Source organism: Cebus imitator, unplaced genomic scaffold (genome assembly GCF_001604975.1).
Source record: "Cebus imitator isolate Cc_AM_T3 unplaced genomic scaffold, Cebus_imitator-1.0 Scaffold110, whole genome shotgun sequence".
Lineage (NCBI taxonomy): Eukaryota > Metazoa > Chordata > Mammalia > Primates > Cebidae > Cebus > Cebus imitator.
In genome coordinates this window covers 13,317-36,817 of record NW_016107425.1, presented here as the reverse complement: position 1 = coordinate 36,817, position 23,501 = coordinate 13,317, and the positions used below count along the sequence as shown (strand labels likewise).

Genomic DNA, 23,501 nt, shown 5'->3' with positions numbered 1-23,501 from the left:
TTAAAAATCAAAAACTACCTATTCAAAGAATTAATGTATAATAATATCCACAATTTTAAATTTCTTAAAAAAAAAATTTAAGAGATGAGGTCTTGCTCTGTTGCCCAGGGTGTATCTGAACTCCTGAGCTCAAGCAATCCCCCTGCCTGAGCTTCCCAGGTAGCTAGTACTAGGTGCACACCACTGTACTCAGCAATATCTAGGATTTTAAAAATCAATATGGCTCTAAATATTGACTTCTATTTATGTCAAAATTGCTCCTCTGAGACATACCAAAGAACAAATGGGTCATATGTCCCATGTCCATATTCCCTCAACTGTTGAAAATCACAAAGCAATATTATGTTTCTTCCCTCCTCAATGAATGATGCAAAAATAAAGACATGCTGGCAGTGGAATTTTTCTAAGCTTTCTGCTGTCAAAGAAAAGCAGACTCTTTTCTATATTTTCTAACACAAACACATTCAAATTAGTTTGTAAGAAAAAGGAGAAAATCTCTATATTTGAAAGAATGACAAAACTGCTTAAACCCTACCATAGTGGCCACCTAGACAGGCATATTTAAAAACCCTCTAATGATGCTCCAGCTACTTTTTGCATGACCAAAGTCTGCTGTCCTCTCAACCGCCCTTCCACACTAACTTCTATTTTAGAGCATAATTTGAAAAGCAAACGTGTGTACCCACATACACACCCCACATTCTCAAACACATGTTGGTTTGGTGAAAAGGGTAAAGCTTCTGGAAAGAGATCCAGGTTCAAGGCCTGAGTGTATCACTTAGTAGTTGAGAAAGTTACTCAATTTCTCAGGGGAAAAAAAAAAAAAAAAAAAAAAACCAGTATCTTCATCCATACCACAGTCTACATTATACAAGAGGCAATTCAAGTTTTAACTTCTCCAGGAGGCTTTCCTGGGACAGGAAAGAAGGGCTTACACATACTTTGTATTTCAATTTGTTCATCTTCCCTTTAGAAGCTCTATAGTACTTTTTATGACATTTTTAAAAACAAATTATATTCTGTTATATAGATTGATGTTATACTAGTTCCATCTGTAAATTCCTGGAGAGCAGGGACTATTTCATATACAGCTTCTAAATCCCCAATGATACCTAGTAAGATGCTTAAAAAAATAAATGGGAACTGATAACCTCTTTCTTTTGATATGTAACCAATTATAAGATTCTCTTTAGCCCTTGCAGTTTTCTTTCTTTTCCCAACTCTTCCATTCCCTTAAATCCAGTAGTGACCCAAAGACCCAAAAAAGGATTGTTTTAGGAAATATTTTTTTATTTTTTAAAAGGATTCTTAATTTGGTATTTGGCAAGCATCACTTTTAATTTGAACATAATTTGTTTACAAAGTTTAGGGACTTATAATGCAACTAATATACGAAGGTACATTCACTATATTTAGTACCCACAATTTAAAGATGTCTCTCCACCTACACTGCAGTTACTTATGTTTCATTTTCTTTCCATTTTTCTCTATACAAACCACCTGCTACTCACCAATACCTCTAGACTATATGAAACTTGAGTCCAAAAATCCTTGGAAAAATCAATTACTGAAATTGATGTCATTCATTGTTTCAAGAACAAAATAATGAATTGGTATTGAAAACAAAGGAAAATTTTCTTACCCAAAATTAGCTTTCCATTATCTGTTTAGATGACTGATATTTGCAACAGAATGAAAATTTTGGAAACACATTAAAACTTGAATGTAGTGATTTTGATTAATTTTTAAATTATTTTAATTTTGAATGGATTTTCCAACAGTTTCTTCTCTGATACCCTCAGAAAATTCTCCAAGGCTTCACCATGCAAATAAAATTAAAAACCAAAAAATATGTACTGTCTTACCCAAAAAAAACAAAAAGCTTTAAAACTCACCAGAAATACTTTGTTTCTAAATATCCAAAATTTAAACTCCCTGAAGAGCAAACAAAATTACTTCTTCAGCAGGGAGAAATTCAGCTCTAAGAAATCAGGCTTGTATTCCACGTAAGTTACTAAGTACAAATAAATATGCAAGTTCTAATGAATTATACATTTAAAATTCACTACATTTAATTCACAACTTAATTCAAAGTAAGTTTATTGCTAAATATTTTACTTAAATATTTAAATATTGTTAATATTTTAATGTTCACCTTTTACCTTTTAGGAATAAATGTTCCTATAATCCTAAGTATTTGTGAAATAAGTTTTATGTTAGGCATAAAATTAAAGACCTGGCTTCCTATTTTGAGAAAATTACAACCTATTTAAATAGAATACAACATACTTTTTTCTTTCAATACGTGTTGTTAATTTCTGCATCAATTTATTTTTCTTATTTTTTATTTTTTGAGACAGGGTCTTGCTCTGTTGCCCAAGTTGAAGTACAGTGGCTCAATCACAGCTCACTATAGCTTCATCCTACCATCGCTTGTGGCTCAAGTAATCCTCCCATCTCAGCCTCCTAAGTTGCTGGGACTACAGATGTATGCCAACAAACCTAGCTAATTTTTTTTAATTTATCATAGCGATAGGGTGTTACTCTGTTGTCCAGTCTGGTCTCAAACTCCTGGGCTCAAGCAATCCTCCTGCCTTGTATTGCTTGGATAAAACTTTATTATCCTTTGCTTGGAATTCCCCAAAATATTGCAAACCTCTTCCAGTGAAGTTCATTCCTTCTCTAAGTTTTACTTCATCATTTTAAAGAAAACAAAGGCTGGACATGGAAGTAAAACTTAGAGAAGGAATGCCATCTCACTGGAAGACCTTTGCAATATTTTGGGGAATTCCAAGCAAAGGATAATAAAGTTTTAATGTGTTACATACACTCATTTTCAGAATTATTGTTTTGATGCATTAGAGTTTATCATTAAGTTTCAGAAAAGAATCGGGGAGGCATATTTTCTCTGTTTCTCTGCCTACGTAGATCTTAGTAAAGCATTTGACGTCTGTCCCTGCTTCTCAAAAAAAAAAAAAGAGAAGCCAAAATGTCTTGATCCAGAAGGTCTCCCATTATGTTTGCAAGCTTTTTTCTACAAGTTACTTATAAACTTAAATCAAGAAATAAGGATCTAAAATGCCTACCAAATTATAATTAAATCAAATAGTTTGATTTATCATACTACAGGAAAATTCCAAGAACATATTATTCCCATTCAATAAAGATTTTCTTAAAAGGTCAACTCTAATAAAATTAAAAGCACAAATACATAAGCAACATAAATGTGTGTAGTTCTGTGTGCGTGTATGTGTATAAATATACATAGCAGAACTGAGTTGGTCCATATTCGACCCAATGTTCTACAATGTTATAATCATAATATCATAGGGAGTTCTGTAAAACCTTGGCGCCCTGGCAAAGTTAACTTATATTCAGCTTAGTTTTCACATAAAGTGTCTTTTATTGCAAGAATGCAGTAACCGGTAACTCTCCAGAAACAAAATACTAAATTAATTGTTATGCCTTCCCTGAAAACATTCTAAATAAACAGAGTCTAGGAATATACCGAATACAAAGTTACTTTCCAATTCATTAGATCCTTTTACATCAACCCATGTCTAGTATTTGCATTCTCAGACCAACTAATGTTCCTTATCTTGGGCTCGAATTTGCTTGCTACCATTTTTCTAAGTCTGGTTCCATTTCTCCTGGGTTCCAAAGGCTATGCATAGTTCATTTACTCTTTTGTTACCCTCTGTTCCAGGAGCAGGCCACAGAGAATAGCTTTAATTAACTATATACATAATACAACCTATAAAAAGCTAAACATAGGAGAGGAAAAAGGAAGACGCAATTGAAAAAAACACAAAACCTTTACTCAAGAGATCCTACTCTGCCACTAACTTGCTGTATGACTTCAAGTCATATTATCTCTCTAAATCTTATCTACTACAATGCTACTTGGATAAAATACAAAGTATGCTTCCAGAGATATCAAAGGATGTACAGTCAGTTTTGGCAGAATGAATTTACAAGTTCTTAACTGTGTCTGTTTCTCCTCTATTTACTTCTTTTACAGTTCTGCATTTTCACTCAAGTATTCCAAAATTCCTGTTTAGAACTACTACTTATGTATTGAATACAATTAGACTAATCCTTCCTAATCTGAAAGATGAGAAACATTTACTTCTAACAGCTTTCTTGAGCCCCCTACTCAATACACATAGAAGTTTAGAACACTCCTGATGCTTTGCTTCCTCTCTCTAATCTGACTTTTCTAAACTCCTATCTTCTAGGATATCACTAGATCTTTTTGTTTTCTATTAAAACAAAGTTCTAATTCTTACTATTCTTATTTTTCCATAAATCGAAGTGTCTAACATATTACAATGTTTTAGTTCTCAGTACTATCACTTTTTGACAGGTCTCATATATTATGCTTTGAGGTACACATCTGTCCCAAAATGTTAGTAACATACTTTTCCCTCATGTACTATAATGCTTAGTAACATTTACGCAAATATTTCATTAAAATAAAACCTCTTCAGGAAATAAAAGCTGCACATTTATAGTTATCCTAGGGAGCACTAAAACTAGCCATAATTTCAACTGATATTAAAAATATGTATCCTTTAAATAAATAAAACAAATATTTCTTAATCAACTATTAATAATAAGTAAACTAAAAAGTATATACTATATATACCTACCTAGCAACAGAGTACATAAAGAGAAAATCATTGTCTGGTGAGCCCGGGGTCTTGCTATAGTCTCTATATTTCTTCTGAGTAGTATTTTTTATATCTTTCATTACAGATTCCATTTCTTTACTTAAGTTTGTTTCTGACTATAAAAAAAAAAAAGCAAACATATATATAAAGTTTATATTTATCTTCTTTAATAATGGCCTAAAACTAGAACATTTATTATATGAACATACTAGGAAATTAAAAAGTCAAAACAGATAGAACATTATCTATTATAAATATATTTAGTGTACAAAGAAAAAACCAATCCAAAAATACTCTCTTATACAGTGATCTTTTATTATAATTCTACATTATGACTGGTAACACTGTAATCCAGCTATGAATTAACCATATAAACTATTCTAAGCCAATGAGAGGGTGGTATTAAAATAATATTTTAGAACAAAGTTGCCATGTCTATAAAAAAACCTGACTTTCACTTAAGTTCATTTTCAAAGAATAATATCAATGTCCCTTAAGCTTAAGCATATTTTAAACACATAACAATTTGAATTATAAAAGAAAAAAAACCATAAATTCTAAAATTAGTCTTCACTTGAGAATGGGAATTGCCAGATGAATCTATCTAAGTTTAAAGTACGCATTTCCGTTTCAGAGGTCAAATATTCACAGTTTTCACAAATTTACAACATAAACCAGACACAGTTGTCACTTCGCTCAGAGATCACATCATAAATCTATAATGAAGGTGAAATAATTTAAGAATTTAAACCAAATAAATCCTACTAGATGGGATAAAAGATGAGTTCCACTCCACTCCCCGCAGTAGTCTGGTTTATGGTGAACAGTTCAATCACACAATATTTTATCTCTCTAATACACATGCACATTAAATACATGTGCATGTCTGTATAAATATTTCTTAATCCTAATATACCTAATAGGCATATGTTTCTGTGATTAAATTGTGCTTTATACACACACACACGTTCTCTCTCTCTCTCTCTCTGTCTCTCTCTCTTTCTATATATATATATATATATATATAGCTTGAGTGTTTGCTTTTAAATCCTTCTTTTTTCTTTGAAACGGTGCCTTGCTCTGTTGCCCAGGCTAAAGTGCAGCAGCATGATCTTGGCTCACTGCAACCTCTGCCTCTCGGGTTCAAGGAATTCTCCTGCTTCAGCCTCCTGGGTTGCTAGGATTACAAGTGCACGCCACCACGCCTGGCTAATTTTTGTGTTTTTAGTAGAAATTGGGTTTTGCCACATTGGACAGGCTGATCTCAAACTCCTGACCTTAAGTTATCTGTGCACCTCAGCCTCCCAAAGTCCTGGGATCACAGACGTGAGTCACCACGCCTGACCTACTTCAAGATCTTAAAAGAGCCTAACTACATCTAAGCCTATAGAGGTTCTTGACATAGAAGATATATATTAAAACTAAGAATTTAGACTAAAGAGAGGTATGGTCTTTGACAATAACTTGTTCTATTACTTTTATTTAAGCATAAATAGAAGAGGAAAAAAACCTCTAAAAGCAATTTCTACTAAATATGTAAAAGTCCAAAGTAATTTATAAATTGAATGAAAATGAAAGCTGAAAATCAGAGCTGAGTTAACCAAGATATTTATGCCTTACACTGATGCTTACTGGGAAAGCTCCCGGTCGTCCCTGCAGCTCCTCCACTTCCTTTATGAGATCTTGTATGCTTTTGTTGCTAGGGCGTTGCCAAAGGTTATTTTCCACATTGCTTCCAGGATAACAAGGAAGAACACTGTTAGCAAACTGCCTACAGAGGGGACACGTGAATTCTCCTTTGTCCACTGAGAAGCCCTGAAGAACCTGGTCATTCTAAAAGATGAAATAAACATACAGATGTATGATACACACAATCACAGGAAACACAAATTATACCACCCATTTAATAGTAAATTAATGAGCCATACAAAAAAAGACATCTCTAATATATGTCATAAATAAATAAACAAAATCCCTTATTTAACTGTTAAAGTTCACCAAATCACTTCTTACATCATAGCAATTACATAACACTTGCCCTCACCAATACACTGTTTAAGTACCTTACTCGTCTTAGTATGAAACATTCAAGTGATGATACAATCAATCTGAAATGTGGATTTAAGATAAAGAATAATTCAAAAAACAGGCCACATTAAAGTGGGTCACCCTCCTCTTGCTCCACACCCGTTTTCATAATCTGTAACTGACTACTGGGAAGATTATCCCAAAGCTCATGTTATTTGATCTGGGACAAACAGCTTTTGAGAGTAAATAAGCCTTTTAAAAAGTGCCTTCTAAGGTGTCTAACTGCTGGATACAACTGACTAGACAACTGAGTTAGTGCTCACTTAACTGTGTCTCGCATCTCATGCACTTTGACTAAATAAGAGAACTATGAATTCTTTTTTCACTTTTTGACATTAACTTCTTAAGTCCTTAAAAATGTAACAAGGTATCTTCCTGAATCCAATTCTACAAACACTTACTAAGCCCCTACTATGTAATAAATGCTGTGCATGGTGATAGCATAAAGAGTTAAGACACATTTTTTTCTTCTTAATGTACTCATAATTTAAAACCAAAATCAGGCAGATAAGTTATAGTGTGATAAATGCAACAACAGAGAGGCCTTCGCAGAGAAGACGACTTGTGAGCTAAGTTTTAAAAACTGGCAAAAAAAGAGTGTGCTAAAAGGTTGGGGCAGGGGTCCTGGCCACAGAAGAGCATTTTGTGATAAGCTTCTTTACAGTCTCAATTCCAAAGAATGTTAGATACTCTTTTTTGCTGTAAATGAAGATAGGTTCTCTACTGAAGCACCCCCAGAAACCCTCTCAACTCACCCCGCTACATCTCTCACATCTCAACACCCTCTGGTGCTGGCCCGAGATCACTCCAGTAGTCTCTTGTCTTTGTGGCTTATGTCATTTAGCAATACTATCCTTTTCCTCCTTTTCACTGCCACCTACTGCCTGCAACCACTGAAGACTTTGGTACCTTGATACGTTTTCCTCATCACTCCAAGTCCTGCATCTTCCTGTGCAGTTTCAACATGTATGTAGACAACCAAACCTATACCTTAGTCCTTCAGCTCCTTAACCTCATCAGCTCCAATAGTTTTGACTTCCACTCTACTTCAGCACCTGTTACCAACAACATCCTTGTCCTGTAATAACTCAAAATTACTGTAGATCTGAAAACGTCAAATTCAAACATCTTATATTCTGACTACCAACTTCTACCCCCTTTACTCCCTTCTTTTTCTCCCAGTTCATCAGGTTTTTCCTATCCTATCTGCACACCATTGACTACCACCTCAAGAACTCACGGTAATACTTCCCACTCCCCCTCCATGTGTCTTTTCATCATTCACACCAAAGGAAGCCTTCATGCTAAATTAATCCAGTGTATGCCTTCTCCAATTCTGCACTCAAACTGAGTGTTGTCAGAGAAAATGAAATGCCTTCTCGATACAAACTGTTTCCAACCTCAACTTTGTCCTGAATACTACCTAACACTCTTTCTCCAACATCCTAGGAAGCACTCTCTCACCCAATCCCAAAGTGGTTTTTCTTTTTTTCTTGTTTTTTGAGACGGAGTTTCGCTCCTGCCCAGGCTGAAGTGCAATGGCACAATCTCAGCTCACTGCAACCTCTGCCTCCCAGGTTCAAGCGATTCTCCTGCCTCAGCCTCCTGAGTAGCTGGGATTACAGGCACCCACCACCACACCTGGCTAATTTTTGTATTTTTAGTAGAGACAGAGTTTTGACATGTTGGCCAGGCTGGTCTCAAACTCCTGACCTCAGGTGATCTGCCCACCTCGGCCTCCCAAAGTGCTTGGATTAGAGGCGTGAACCACCGCGCCTAGCCCCCAAAGTGGTTTTTTAAACCACCTCCTTACTTGTCAAGTCCTTCATCTTCCCCACCCTCACCCCTTTTACTCTAAGAGTGTAAGGTTATACCTCCTATCTCAGAGACGAGACTCACTGCAACTCCTTCAGCATCCTCCCTTCTCCCATCACAAATACATAATTAATCCCACCAGTCCTCCCATCTACTTTCTCCTTTCTATCCCCTTTACTAATCTCTCTTCTAAGTAGTCCCCCAAACATACCACTACATGACCTAACGTTTCTAATGTCTAATGTGAGATTTTATTTCTAATCAAAATCTTTCAATGTCATCATCACCTCTCACCTTGATTCCTTCTTCCCTCTCATGCTCCAGAAGACTGGCCTTCTAAATATATTTCAAATCTATACTCTCCTCTCCATCTTCATAGATATGACTAACTCTAAGCTCCCACAACATTCTTTCTTACTTCTCTGCAATTCCCTTTCTACACAATTGTCACAGTGATTTTTCTGGACATGTTATATCTCTGCTTAAGAGTCTTTAATGGCTTTCTCTAAGAAATCTATATAAAGTCCAAATCCTTTAAATGGACCAGAAGGCCCCTTACAATGTAAACCTTAATTACTTATTCTGTCTCATCTCTCATCACTTAAGTACCTTACTTCATCAAAATGTTCTGTAAGATATTCCAGTAAGACTCTGCGTATACCTAACATGTAGCATGCATACTGTAACTGTTTATTTGTCTCTCTTATGTAATACATAGTAAACTCATTGAGGGAAGGAACTGTGCCCTATGTACCACTGTATCCACAATGACTATCATAGTGTCTGGAACACTGTATAGACTGAATAAATATTTGTTGAATGAATAGTTGAATACAGGGATATGAAAAAATGCATAATGTACTTAAGGAACTATTAATTAGCCTACTGATGTTGAATTGATGGAAGATAACACTAAAGTCACAGACAAGCCCAGATCCTGGAGTACCTGCAGGCCATTCAGAGAATAGTGAACTTTATCCTATCAGGAGGAAGACAGCAAGAGATTTTAAGCCAACAACACATATTGTTGATTTAAATTTTAGAAAGATTAATGTAGTAAATAAATTATACCTGGAATAAGGAAATCAACAAGAAATAAATTCCTATAATCAAGATGAGCGAGGAAGGCATACCCAAAAAAGTAGCAGTGGGATTAATAAAGGTATAATACAGCCAAGTGAGATTTAGAAGGCAAAAATCAATAGAATTTTGGTAAGGGACTGAAAGTGAGAGGTGAGGAATAGGAAGGAAAAAACAGATATCTACTGCTTCTGAGTTAGGAACATGGGAATACAGTAGACCTGTACTTAAGAAGCTGCTTTTAAGAAATTACGCTGCTTGAACTCAGGAGTATGAGGCTTCAGTGAGCTATGATTGGGCCATGGCAATCTATCCTGGGCAACAGAGTGAGACCCTATCTCAAAAAAAAAAAAAAAAGGTTGGTCTGAAGGAGAAAGAGAAGTCTTCAGCTATAGGAAAATAAGAAAATGTAAGGTCCAGGGAAGGATTCTGAATGGGAGAGGTTTGAACTCAGCTCCTGATGAGCTGAGAAGGGACAGAAGAGGCAGAAAAACGGAAAATACAGAAGGAAAAGAGGTTACCTACTGTTGAATCAAGGCCCCTGAGGTGCTGGGGAGAGAGGACTACCAGAGAACAGGCAGAAAAGTTATTTCTGTACAGAATAAGGACTGCAGTACTACCTCAAAGAGTAGCAAAGAAAAGATTGGTGGGGATGTTGGAATCATTTATCAGGGAATAGAAAAGCAAGACAGGAATCTAAGGGAATATGACAACAAACACTGTTTTCTTAACGACAAAGGAAGAGACAGATTTTGTTAAAAGGAAATGAATCTTGGCGTTTACAGGAAGAGTCCGGGATAGGGGAGGCAAAAATCTGAAACAGCTCCTGAGGAAAACAGAAGAGGGAACTGATCAAAAACAGGTAAATGAATTAATAGGTACTATTTATAGCCCAGCCAACAACCCTAGTCTAAGCCATTGTTACAGGAAGCCACAAGTTTGTGATAATAGCTGTTCACCTAGTTTTACAACTTTTCTTTCTTTCTTTTTTTTTTTTTAGATGGAGTCTCACTCTGTCACAGGCTTGAGTGCAGCAGTGCAATCTCAGCTCACTGCAATCTTCACTTCCCAGGTTCAAGTGATTCTCCTGCCTTGGCCTCCCAAGTAGCTGGGATTACAGGCACGTGCCACCACACCCAGCTAATTTTTGTATTTTTAGTAGAGACAGGGTTTCACCATGTTGGCCAGGATGGTTTTGATCTCTTGACCTTGTGATCCACCCACCTCAGCCTCCCAAAGTGCTGGGATTACAGGTGTGCGACATGCGCCCTGCCATTTTATGACTTTTCTAGCAGGGATAGCTGCCTGGGTCTAAAATCAAAGGAGGTCACTTAAATGACATTGACAAGAACAGAATGGGTATAGAACAAGAAAGTGAGGCTAGCAAAAAGCTAATACACTAGGAAAAAATTCAAATGATTAAGGGGCTATAGATCTTGATGTCAGAGGCAAATCACAATAATGAGAGTGAAGATAAGAGAACTTATGTGATAATCATATAATAAGATGATAAGGTAGGATATTAAAGCTTAATATTTCAGAGAGAGTAGCAAAGTCTAAATTGCAGCTATAGAAGTCAGTTGCTAAAGTGAAAAAAAATTTTTTCTTTTTTTTTTTTTTTGAGACAGTCTTGCTCTGTTGCCCAGGCTGGAGTGTAATGGTGCAATCTCAGTTCCCTGCAACTTCTGCCTCACGGATTCAAGTGATTCTCCTGTTCAGCCTCTCAAGTAGTTGGGATTACAGGTGCACGCCACTACGTTTGCCTACTTAATGTACTTTTAGTAGAGACGGGATTTTGACAGGTTGGCCAGGGGGTCACATTGGCCAGGCTGATCTCAAACTCCTGACCTCAAGTGATCTGCCCATCTCGGCCTCCCAAAGTGCTGGGATTACAGGCATGAGCCACTGCGTCTGGCCAGTTGCTAAAATGAAATTAAAAAATGAAAATCCTTAAAGTTGGACAGGCCTGTGTTAAAGAAGAACTGTGAGACTGGATAGTTTTATATGGTGATCAAATCACCTAAAAAGATGAGCTGGAATTGAGATGTACATACTATAAAAAATATTTAACACCTGGAAAGATACATACACCTTTAAAAAAAATTTTGCAATCAACTTACCCGTAATGATTCCATGTAAGATTTATGACAATCTATATGTAATGTGTGACCACAGGTTTGTACATAAACACCTCCTTCCCAGCCAATTGATACTGCCAAGAGACACGAACTCTTCAAAATAAAAAGACAAATACAATTAATTTTAAAGAAGTATAAACATATTTAAATACAAATATGTCTACATAAGCCTCTGTATGGCTTCCTATTTTTATATTAATATGGAGTTTCTATTTTTGTGATATCAACTAATGCCTGACTAGATAGCCTTAAGGCACTATCTTTAAAATTAGAATACCATTAAGTTGTAGCTCCCAAACTTCTATCCTCATAATGAAAGAGAATATTATGAACCAGCCTTTATCCACCCATAAAATGTACGTTTTCAATATTATACTATAGTTCAGTGTAAACTATACTGTTGCTGAGATTAAGTATGGAACTTAATCTCTCTGTGATTTCTGACATTAACAACTTACTTCTTGAAATGCTTACTTCCCTCTGGTTTAATGCTACTCTCTCAGTTTTGTTTCTATCTCTTTAACTGCTTTTCTTAGTCTTTCTTCTAATACTCTTTTTTCTTCACCGACCCCCTTCAATGTCTATACTCCTCAACATTCTATTCTCAGTACTACTCTCTTCTCATTAAAACTATTCTTCCTAGTGATTTAAACAGTAATTTCAACTACCCTGCAAGCTTAGATCTCTTGCCTGAGTGTTAGATATAAGTACTCATGCCACTCAGAAATCTCCAGTTTAATGTCCCACAGATAAAATCAAATCAATGTGCCAAAAATATAGATTGTTATCTTCTCCATGAATCATTTCCTTCCTCTTGGTTTAACAACTCCACAATCTTTTTAGTCACCAAGTCAGAAAGCCAATAATCATTCCATATCACACTCTCACCTTCATACCACAATATCAGTTCCCAAATCATAAGGATTCTACCTCCTAAATAACTCATGATTTTGGTCTTTCCTCTTCATTCCCACTATATAATATGCAAGTCTATTTCCCATGGAGTGGGAGGAGGGATTCTTAAACAGTTTCTTAACTCATCTCCTTAATTCAAATTTGTTCTCTCCATGATGTACCCTCCATACATCTTTATAAAGTACAAATCTAGTCACAAGAATAACCCAAAAACATGCCTTAATATTTTAAAGGTTTTAATATAATATACAATAAAGAAGGGTCCAAGACTATATAAGCAAACTATATATCCTTTCCAAATTTGTTTTAAGTTTCTTTCTTTCGTTTTTCCTTTCTCTTTTACATCTTCAACTTCTCTTTCATTATTAATCCCTCCCTCCAAACATACAAATAGGCTACAGCCTTTTCCTCCTAAAATGTCCTTCTCAGATTTTTCATCATTTGGCCTCTGTCAAATAGCATTTGGGCCTAAACTTGAATTTACCCTCTACAATCTGTAGTAAATACATGGGCAGGCCAGAGCAATATGAAGGCACAATGTCTAACAGGAGTGGCAGCATATAATAAACAATTTGAGAGCCATCAAACAAGCATGTATTTACATGCTTAAAAAACTGAGTCAATCTTTTTTATTTTTATAATGTAAGATGACCAATGACCTTTAAATGATAGTAAATAAAGTTCCAGTATTAAGTCAAGACTCTTCATGAGTATCTAAAGTTGAAAGTACTATGTATTACATGGTACAAAATGACTTTCCAGCCAATTTAAAGATGTGAGGCAGCATAAATCAAATACAGCTGGTGAGCAAGTGTCTACTGTTACAAATCAGAAAAGCAACAGGAGGCATGCTCATCTTTGTTTTATGTTTTGGAGCTGCTTAAAATAGAAGCAGATTTTGGTGTTAGATCATTTTAGAATGATTGGTAGTCAGTTAATAAACCAGTTGCTCTCCCTGGCATTATACTACAAAAAGGCAATTAATCTGTATTTTTAATAAAAATGGTTAGCTTTTAAAACTGAAAACGAGTCATTTGTCTATACTTTTAGATGTTTGAGCTTGCCAGTGAAAAAATGCAGGATAATACTTAATAATGCAAGACTAGTGTTTTAGAGAGACCTCAACTATCCCCCACTGTGCTAAGTGTCTAACATTGAAATGTCACAACCTCAGTAATTATTAAAACCTCATACAGTAGCTGGAGTTATTTTACAAGAGAGAAATGATAACCTTACCAAGATCACTAAGTTATAAGTTCAAACCCAAGTCTGTCTGACTCCACAGCTCAGGTTCCTTCTCTCTGCTGTATCATATTTCCCATGTATTGCACTTCCAGTTTCTACAGTGAATGCACTGTCTTACATAACTAATATTCTACATGTCAACTCTGTAAAATGCATGCATTTAATCTAAAGACAGCAGAATCCACAGTTTAATCCTATAATCAATATCAGTGCCCACTGATAGTCATTCTTCTGCTCTATACCATCTGGTCTAGCTATCACTCAGGTACTCTTATATTTAGAGTAATTCAGTGTAAGAAACCCAGCAAGCATCTACAACACAAATACCATGTGCTAACCCCTGAATCAACATAAAGCATAGCCCTGGACCTACAGAAGTATGCAGTCTAGGGAATATGCCATCTATACATAAAACAGCTCTTATGAAGGCATACAAGAGTAATGCTGTAGGAATAAAATGTCACAATCCCTAACAGAAACACAACAGAGCATAATCCAACACAGATTTCAGCTCAGAGACTTTTTATAAAAAGATTTTTTTCAAGAAATGAATAATTACTCTGGCTGCAAAAAAGAAATACCCTACCTTTTTGCTCCCATTTATTTTATCTTCTCTTCCCTCATAATTATTATGCTCTTAGGTCTAGGTTTATTTTGATTGAATTTTTTTTTTTAAAGTTTTCTATTTGGTGTTGGGATTCATCTTTACCTTTTTAGTCTAAAGTAATTCAAAATGATAAACATTAAAACCAGCATTATTGATAGTGGCAGTAGACAGACAAATACCTAGGCGGACAGGGACAGGTCCCTGGTGAAACCCAATCTTCAAACCACAGACAAGTTAAAGGCTGAAAACTGAGCTGCAGTTTTGGGTAGAGTCTATGACTGGAGTGTGAACTTCCTTGATGCCTTTAATCCAATCAAATGGTGCTTTTATCAGATCCACTCATGGACCATTCAGCACTCCCCCATTGTGCTGAATGGGGTCTCAGCACTCCCCCATTCTGAGGCCATAAAAACCCCAGACTCAGTCACACAGGCAGCTACCCACTTCCAGGCCCCCTCTCACACAGAAGGCCACCCACTTCAGGTCCCCTTTTGTTAAGGTCTTTTCTGTCACTTGATAAAATTCTTCTCTGCCTTCCTTACTCTCTGGTGTCCATGTACCTCATTCTTCTTGGTTGTGGGACAAGAACCTACCTGCCAAATGGCAGGAGCAAAAAGGGCTGTAACATCCTCCTGGCTGGCTCACCGAGCTGTGGGTGGCAGGACTGAAAAGAGTTGTGACACACTCCCATTCACCAGACTATAGGACTGAAGAGCTGTGACCCTTCTGGGAGCCCAGACCTCAGCACTACCCAAGCAGAAGTTGTGACACCCCATTGGGGCTCTGTGGTTGCTGGTGTCTCCAAGTTTTCTGGCGACACTGCATCCCCCTCATTTGAATACTAGCACCCAGCCATGGAAGCTGCTTGCAGCACACCTGGCACCACCACAGGCAGAGTATGAAGCTGCAGTGGCTGCAGGATATGGGCTGGGAGTGAGCCAAGCGCAATCTGAGAGCCAGCCTGGGTAGAGTGAGTCCAAAGTAAAGTGAGGCAAAAAGTAAAAAAAAAAAAAAAAGTGAGGCCAAAGTAAAGTTCAGGCAGAGGCACCACCAGCCACAGAGGTTTCCACCTGCTGAAGCGGCACCAAAAGAATCCTGTGTCATTATAACAAGAAAATAAATTCTAAATAAGGTGGTAGCAAATTTCTGCAAAAGTATAACTTAGTATACTTTCCCAATTTTCCTTGAAAAGAAAATATTTATTGGTCTCTGATTAATAAAGTAATATATGTATCCTGTAAAATATCCAAAGAAGCAATAAAGAAAAAAGTGTAAAAATATGTGTGCACACATACATGTATTTATACACATGCACATACAGAGACTGCTACAAAATAACCACAATTTCATTTTAAAGTCACTGAAAATATATGGAATCATGACCTTATTACCTAACCCAAACTGCCTATAAGGCCTAACCTAGCCTTCCTAATTGGGATAGCTTGAATACTTAAACGTCACTTTACATTTATATTGACCTGTATTGTATGCAGAGTGAAATCTAACCTGGAGATTACTGTATGAAAGATCATTATCAGCCCTATTTTACAGATGAGGAAATTGAGTCTCAGACTGCTTAAGGGATTTGGCCAAGCTCACATTGCTCAGAAATGGCAGAATCAGGAGCAAACCCCAGTTTTTCTGGTGTAGGACACTTTCTACTCTACACGACACCTCATTGTAGGTCCATCAGCTCTTGTAGAAGCCACTAGAAACCTTCTTGTCAGCCTAGCATTTTAAGGAAGCTGACTCTACTCTGGCTCTTATTATCACTAGCTTAGTTCTTATTTATTCTGATTATGTATTCTGTCTTCCACTTACTTCTTGCACTTAAATCAATGAATTTATGGGCAAGAAAAAAGTTCTATTTGGAAATCAATCAAGTTAATCATCTCATATAGTTAACTAAAAATAATGTTTTATTTTATATTTTAAGCTGATATTATTTAATTCAAGACACAGCAGATTTAAAAAACAGGAGAAAGGAAACCCCATTTGATAATCCACTCAGGAAACATCAAAAGGAATGAATACAGAAATTTTAAAAAGACATTAACATTGCTGCTGGTACTAAAGTTTATCTTGAGATACTTATGAGTGCCAGAGCTCCTAAATGCAAAATAATGAAAAATCTCTACAAAGTTTATAAGAAGTCAGAGCAGATATGAATCAAATCCATCCTTATTTTACATTTAAAAAGTATCATAATGAAATTTTATCATATATCTTTAAATGAAAGTAAAAGGGGGGCAAAAATCTTTGTACAATATTCCTACCATAGTAAAAGTTTCTATAAAGTTATACATTAAGTCCTCACTTAACCTTATCAATAGGTTCTTGGAAAATGTGACTTTAAGCAAATGATGTGGAACAAAACTAATTTAACCATAGGCTAATTGATATAAAAAAGAGTTACATTCCTATAGTATATTTCTTATTACAAAAATATCATCAAAACTTCTAAAGACCCAAAACATTTTTAACATAAAACACTGAAATAAATGTGGAGTGTGTATACATTTAGAAAAGTTAATAAAAACAAGTAAAATAATGATCTACCCAACTTTTGACAAATCAATGAGTGCTGTCAGTAGTAGTGGTGATAGGTTAAATTAAGGAATAAATGTTTGCAAAGTGAAAATCATTAAGGAGCACTTCTTATTACCATGCAATTAAAAAAAAAGAAACAATAACAAGTATGCAGGCTCACCGAGCCCTTTCATGCCACACTATTATGCAGCTGTATGATTATCATATCCTTTATAAATTTTTATGTTCCAATAATATGTTTCTATTATTTCATTCATTTTCCAACCTACTTATTCCAGTTCACAGTCATAGGTGGCTGGAGCCAATTCCTGCATCTCAGAGCATAAAGCAGGAATCGACCCTGGGCAGAACATGATCCCATGACAGGATGCACTCATACCCACACCCATACTCACTCAGACCAGAACAATTTAGACATGTGAGTTAACCTAATGTGCAGCATATCTTCAGAAAGTAGGAGGAACTGGAATAACCAGACAAAACCCACACAGACATGGGGAGAACCCACAAACTCCATATTGACAGTGGCCCCTGTGGGAAACTGATTTTTGTCTCATCAACATTGTAACAAAATAACGTTGAACGAAACACTGTTATTCAAGGACCTGCTGTACTCATCATTCCACTTAATAGAATGTGTATATCACATAATAAACAACATTTAAAACAAAGGTATCGCATTTATTACCTGAAATGTTTATTAACAGGTTTCTATTTCTTTCTATCCACATATTAATTTTTCTCTAATAAACTTTCAAATTTAACATCAGAATGCTATTTTGGTAGAAGGATAACATATAAAATTATGGAGCGAAATAACCATCAACTCAGTAGACAAAAGTATTATTTTATAAAGAGTACTTACATCCTTAAAATAACGCTGTAATAATGAAAGCCTCACGTCATGGACAGCTGCACATGTATCCCAAGGGTAAATCTGCTCCTCTTCAGTGATCGGCAATTTTTTTGGCTCAACATTATCACGGCACTGCCCTAAAACTACATTAACAACAAATAAAAGCTCATTAATCAAAAAAACAATGCCATAGACCTCTAACTCCAAGAAAAGCTGAGTTATTTACCACAAGCTACTCGAACTTTTTCACTATTAAAATATTTTTAAAGACTCCCTCAAAGAAAGTGGTATTCTAGTTTTCTTTTACAGGCTAAATAAAGCTTCAAGTATGCCAATATTTACTTTAAAAAATAACACTGAACACTTCAGAAGTCTCAGGATACAAAATCAATGTGCAGAAATCACAAGCATTCCTATACACCAATAACAGACAGACAAACAGAGAGCCAAATCATGAGTGAACTCCCATTCACAACTGCTACAAAGAGAATAAAATACCTAGGAATACAACTAACAAGGGATGTGAAGGGCCTCTTCAAGAAGAACTACAAACCACTGCTCAAAGAAGTATGGCCATCATCAAAATGGCCATACTGCCCGAAGCAATGTATAGATTCAGTGCTATCCCCACCACACTACCACTGACTTTCTTCACAGAATTGGAAAACACCACCTTAAACTTCATATGGAACCAAAAGAGAGTGAACATAGCCAAGACAATCATAAGTAAAAGAAACAAAGCTGGAGGCACCACGTTACCTGACTTCAAACTATACAACAAAGCTACAGTAATCAAAACAGCATGGTACTGGTACCAAAACAGAGATATAGACCAATGGAACAGAACAGAGGCCTTGGAAGCAATGCCACACATCTACAACCATCTGATCTTTGACAAACCTGACAAAAACAAGCAATGGGGAAAGGATTCCCTATTTAATAAATGGTGTTAGAAAAACTGGCTATGTGCAGAAAGCTGCATCCCTTCCTTACACCTTATACAAAAATTAACTCCAGATGGACTAAAGATTTAAACATAAGACCTAACACCATTAAAACCCTAGAAGAAAACATAGCAATACCATTCAGGACATAGGCATAGGCAAGGACTTTATGACTAAAACACCAAAAGCAATGGCAACAAAACCCAAAACAGACAAATGGGATCTAATTAATCTTAAGAGCTTCTGCACAGCAAAATAAACTATTAGAGCGAACCAGCAACCAACAGAATGGGAAAAAAAATTTGTAATCTACCCATCTGACGAAGGGCTAATAACCAGGATCTACAAAGAACTTAAACAACATACAAAAAAAAAAAATCCCCATCAAAAAATAGGCAAAGGATATGACCAGACACTTCTCAAAAGAAGACATTTATGCAGCCAACAAACACATGAAAAAAGCTCATCATCACTGGTCATTAGAGAAATGCAAATCAAAACCAAATTGAGATACCATCTCACACCAGTTAGAATGGTGACCATTAAAAAAGCAGGAGACAACAGATGCTGGAGAGGACGTGGAGAAATAGGAATGCTTTTACATTGTTGGTTTGAGTGTAAATTAAATTACTTCAACCATTGTGGAAGACAGTGTGGTGATTCCTCAGTGACCTAGAAACAGAAATACCATTGGACCCAGCAATCCCATTACTGGGTATATACCCAAAGGATTATAAAACATTCCATTATAAAGAGACATGCCCACGTATGTTTACTGCAGCACTGTTTGCAATAGCAAAGACTTGGAACCAACCCAAGTGCCCATCAATGATAGACCAGATAAGAAAAATGTGGCACATATACACCATAGAATACTATGCAGCCACATAAAAGGATGAGTTCATGTCCTTTGCAGTGACATGGACAAAGCTAGAAACCATCATTCTGAGCAAACTGACACAAGAACAGAAAACCAAACACTGCATGTTCTCACTCATAAGTGGGTGTTAAACAATGAGAACACATGGACACAGGGAGGGGAACACCACATACCAGGGCCTGTCAGGTGGTCAGGGGAACAGGGGAAGGATAGCAGGGGGTAGGGGAATTGGGGAGGGATAACATTAGGAGAAACACCTAATGTAGATAATGAGGGTATGGATGGAGCAAACCACCATGGTATGTGTATAACTATGTAGCAAATCTGCATGATCTGCACATATATCTGAGAACTTAAAGTATAATAATAAAAAAAAAGTAAAAGGAAAAGAAAGAAAAGAAACGGTATGATAAACTCATGATGGATGGATGGCTTCCTAAATCTGTCCACTGAAAAAGCCTAGAATCTGTAACTCTCCAGTATTCACAAGCTTTTTCTAAATACACTATTTCTCATTAAAAGGAAGAGGAGATCCCTGGAGAAAGCACTGAGTCCAGGGTTGGGGAAGAGTACAAGGTGAGCCCGTAAGGATGTGTGATAAAAAGAGCAAAGAAGTGTTCAAACATTGAGGAGGCAGATTTATAAAGACCTGGAGTTCTGACTGGTAAAATCTGAGAAAAGTTGAGTATTAAAAAGAATAGTAACAGTAATAGATAAGACAATACATTCATTGACCTGGGCAAGGAAAATCCAATAAAAGAGTATACAGGTGAATAGAGTCTTAATGTATCATCCTGCAGATTACCTCCTAGCTTACCCAAGTGATCAAACTTGGTTGGCATCAACAATAACAGGACACGCTGGCACAGTGAACCTCCTGATGTGATGCTGTGGGAAGGAACATCACCTGTATAATACCCTTGCCAAAAATGTTTAACTTCAATCTAATAACAAGGAAATAATCACACAAATCCAGACTCGGAGATATTCTATGGAATAACTAATCTGGACTCTGAAACTTTAAAAAAGGGACTAGCGAAACCATTCTAAATTACAGGAGACTAACAAGAAATGACAATGAAAAGCAATGCATGATCTTTTATTCAATCGTGGATCAAGAAATATCTGCTATAAAAATATTACTCACTCTCACCACAAAAAAATAATATAAGTGTATATGTGTGTATGCTAATCAACTTGACTAATGGTAAAGTGGTGTATATGTTAATTAGCTTGACTTAATCATTCCACAATGTATACATATCAAAATATAATATCACAATTACATACCCCATAAATATATACAATTTTTATTTATCAAGTAAATAAGAAACACAAAAAATATTGCAGGGACAACAGAGAGAATCTGAATATAAACAATATTTGATGTTACTAATGTTACATTTCTTAGGAATGATAACGGTACCACTGTTATGTAAAAGAATATTCTTGGGCTGGGTGTGGTGCCTCACGCCAGTAAACCCAGCACTTTGGGAGACCAAGGTAGGTGGATCACTTGAAGCCAGGAGTTCAAGACCAGCCTGGCCAACATGACAAAACCCCATCTCTACTAAAAATACAAAAATTAGCTGCATGTGGTGGTGCACACCTGTAATCCCAGCTACTTGAGAGGCTGAGGCATGAGAATCACTTGAACTCAGGAGGTGGGGGTTGCAGTGAGCTGAGATTGTGCCATTGCACTCCAGCCTGAGCAACAGAGAGAGACTCTGTCTCAAAAAAACCAAAAAACAAAAAAAGAAAATTTTTAAAAAGAATATCCTTGTTCTTAGGAGATATATTCTAAAGTATTTACAGACAAAATATCATGATATGTGCATCAGAAGAGCTGCTCTTAGAAAAAGGAATAATATTAGGTATTAAACCTGTGGGCCCAAGGTTTTGGAGGGATTTATAACAGCAACAGAAATAAGAGACAAAAGCTGGTAGATGCCACCAGCTAAAATATAATTACCACGATGCAGAATCCTCTTAATATGCTGCTGCATTCAGTTTGCTAGAATTTTGTTGAGAATTTTTGCATGTATATTCATAAGGAACATTGGTCTACTGTTCTCCTGTGTTATCTTTATCTGGCTTTGGTATCAAAGCTAGCCTCATAGAATGCTAGCTTTATAGGAAGTGTTCACTCTTCTTTATTTTTTGGACAAATTTGAGAAGCACTGGTGTTAATTCTTTAAATGACTGTGTGCTAACCTACCCTGTGTTAGCCAGACAGACTCCATTTTGCTGAGTCAGACAGACTCCATTTTAACCTCCGCCTCACCCCTCCCACCATTTCTCCTTTGAGTGTATATTGGGTCATGCTCCTGTGCTGGATCATGTTGTACTTAGAGCTACAGAAACATATAACCGTTGTAACCATATCTTGCTTGAGAAGCCCACTTGCTATTGTGAATATCCTCTTGACTGATTGTATGGAAAGTACCAAATGCCCCTCCTTGGTAATCAGCAATCATGGGAACCACTTGTGTATACCCTCCTTAGTTAATCAATAATCATGGGAGCCTCCTGCCTCCTGGTTACCAGCCTCCAACCCTAACTTGCTTGTTCTGCTTCTGTAAAATTCCACTTCAGCTAGCTCCCCCTCCCCTGTCTTAAGCAAGATATAAAAAGGAATGAATCCCCTTCCTTGGGGCCAAGAGATTTTGAGCGTGAGCTGACTCTCAGTCACCAGCAATAAAGGACTCATAATCAGATTTCGGAGTGTGGGGCTTTCCTAACAACTCTCTCGATTTTAACATTTGATAGAATTCACCAGTGAAGCCATCTGGTCCTGTGCTTTTCATTGTCAGATTTTCAAAAAATTACTAAGTCAATCTTTTTATTTGTTATAAATATGTTCAAATGTTTTATTACTTCTTGGATCTATTTGGTAGTTTGTATATTTCTAGGAAGTCATTCATTTAATCCAGGTCATCTAATTTTTTGGCATAAATTGATCATAACATTCTCCTATAATACTTTTTGTTTCCATGAGGTCTGTAGTAAAGGCAACAATCATTTCTGATTTTAGTTATTTGAATCTTTTTTAATGTATGCATTTACAGCCGTAAATTTCCCCATTTTCACTGCATCCTAAAGGTTTCGGTATGTTGTATTTTCATTTTCCTTCACCTCAAAGTATTTTCTAATTTCATTTATAATTTCTCCTTTGGCCCACTGGTTGTTTGGCAAGAGTGTGTTGTTTAATTTCTACATACTTGTGAATTTCCCAGGTTTCCTTCTGTTATTCTTAGCTAGTTTCATTTCACTATGGCCACAGAAGATTTTTTTGAATAATTTCAATCTTTTAAAATTTTACTGAGGTTTGTTTTGTGGCCTAACATATGGTCTACCTAGGATAATGTTCCATATGCCATTGAGAAAAATATATATTCCACTGTTATTGGGTGGAGTGTTCTATGTAAGTCTGTTAGGTCTAGTTGTTTTACAGTGTTGCTCAAGTATTCAGTTTCCTTTCTGGTCTTCTGTCTAGTTGTCCTATCAATCAAAGTCTCAAATTATTATTTTAGAAGTATCTATTTCCCCCTTCAATTCTGTCTATTTTTGCTTTACACATCTGGAAGCTCTGTTGTTTGCATCATATATGTTTATAATATCTTCGTGATGGATTGGCCTGTTTATCAATATATAATCTCCTTCTTTGTCTCTTGTACAATTCTTAACTTACAATTTATTTTGTCTCATAG

The 23,501-nt window shown here is 36.2% G+C and overlaps 1 protein-coding gene across 2 annotated transcripts in view; it reads right to left on the bottom strand.

Annotated features, from left to right (window-relative positions):
- LOC108310948 (E3 ubiquitin-protein ligase UBR3) overlaps positions 1-23,501 on the bottom strand; it is a 99,646-nt gene that overhangs the window by 71,798 nt on the left and 4,347 nt on the right. The window contains exons 2-5 of one of the 2 annotated variants that reach the window (XM_017538155.2): positions 17,977-18,110; positions 11,777-11,887; positions 6,294-6,506; positions 4,653-4,789 (exon numbers count right to left, since the gene is read on the bottom strand). In XM_017538155.2, the coding sequence (XP_017393644.1) occupies positions 4,653-4,789; positions 6,294-6,506; positions 11,777-11,887; positions 17,977-18,110 (595 nt within the window). The remainder of the gene's footprint in view (positions 1-4,652; positions 4,790-6,293; positions 6,507-11,776; positions 11,888-17,976; positions 18,111-23,501) is intronic. The other variant, XM_017538157.2, reaches the window with a different exon arrangement.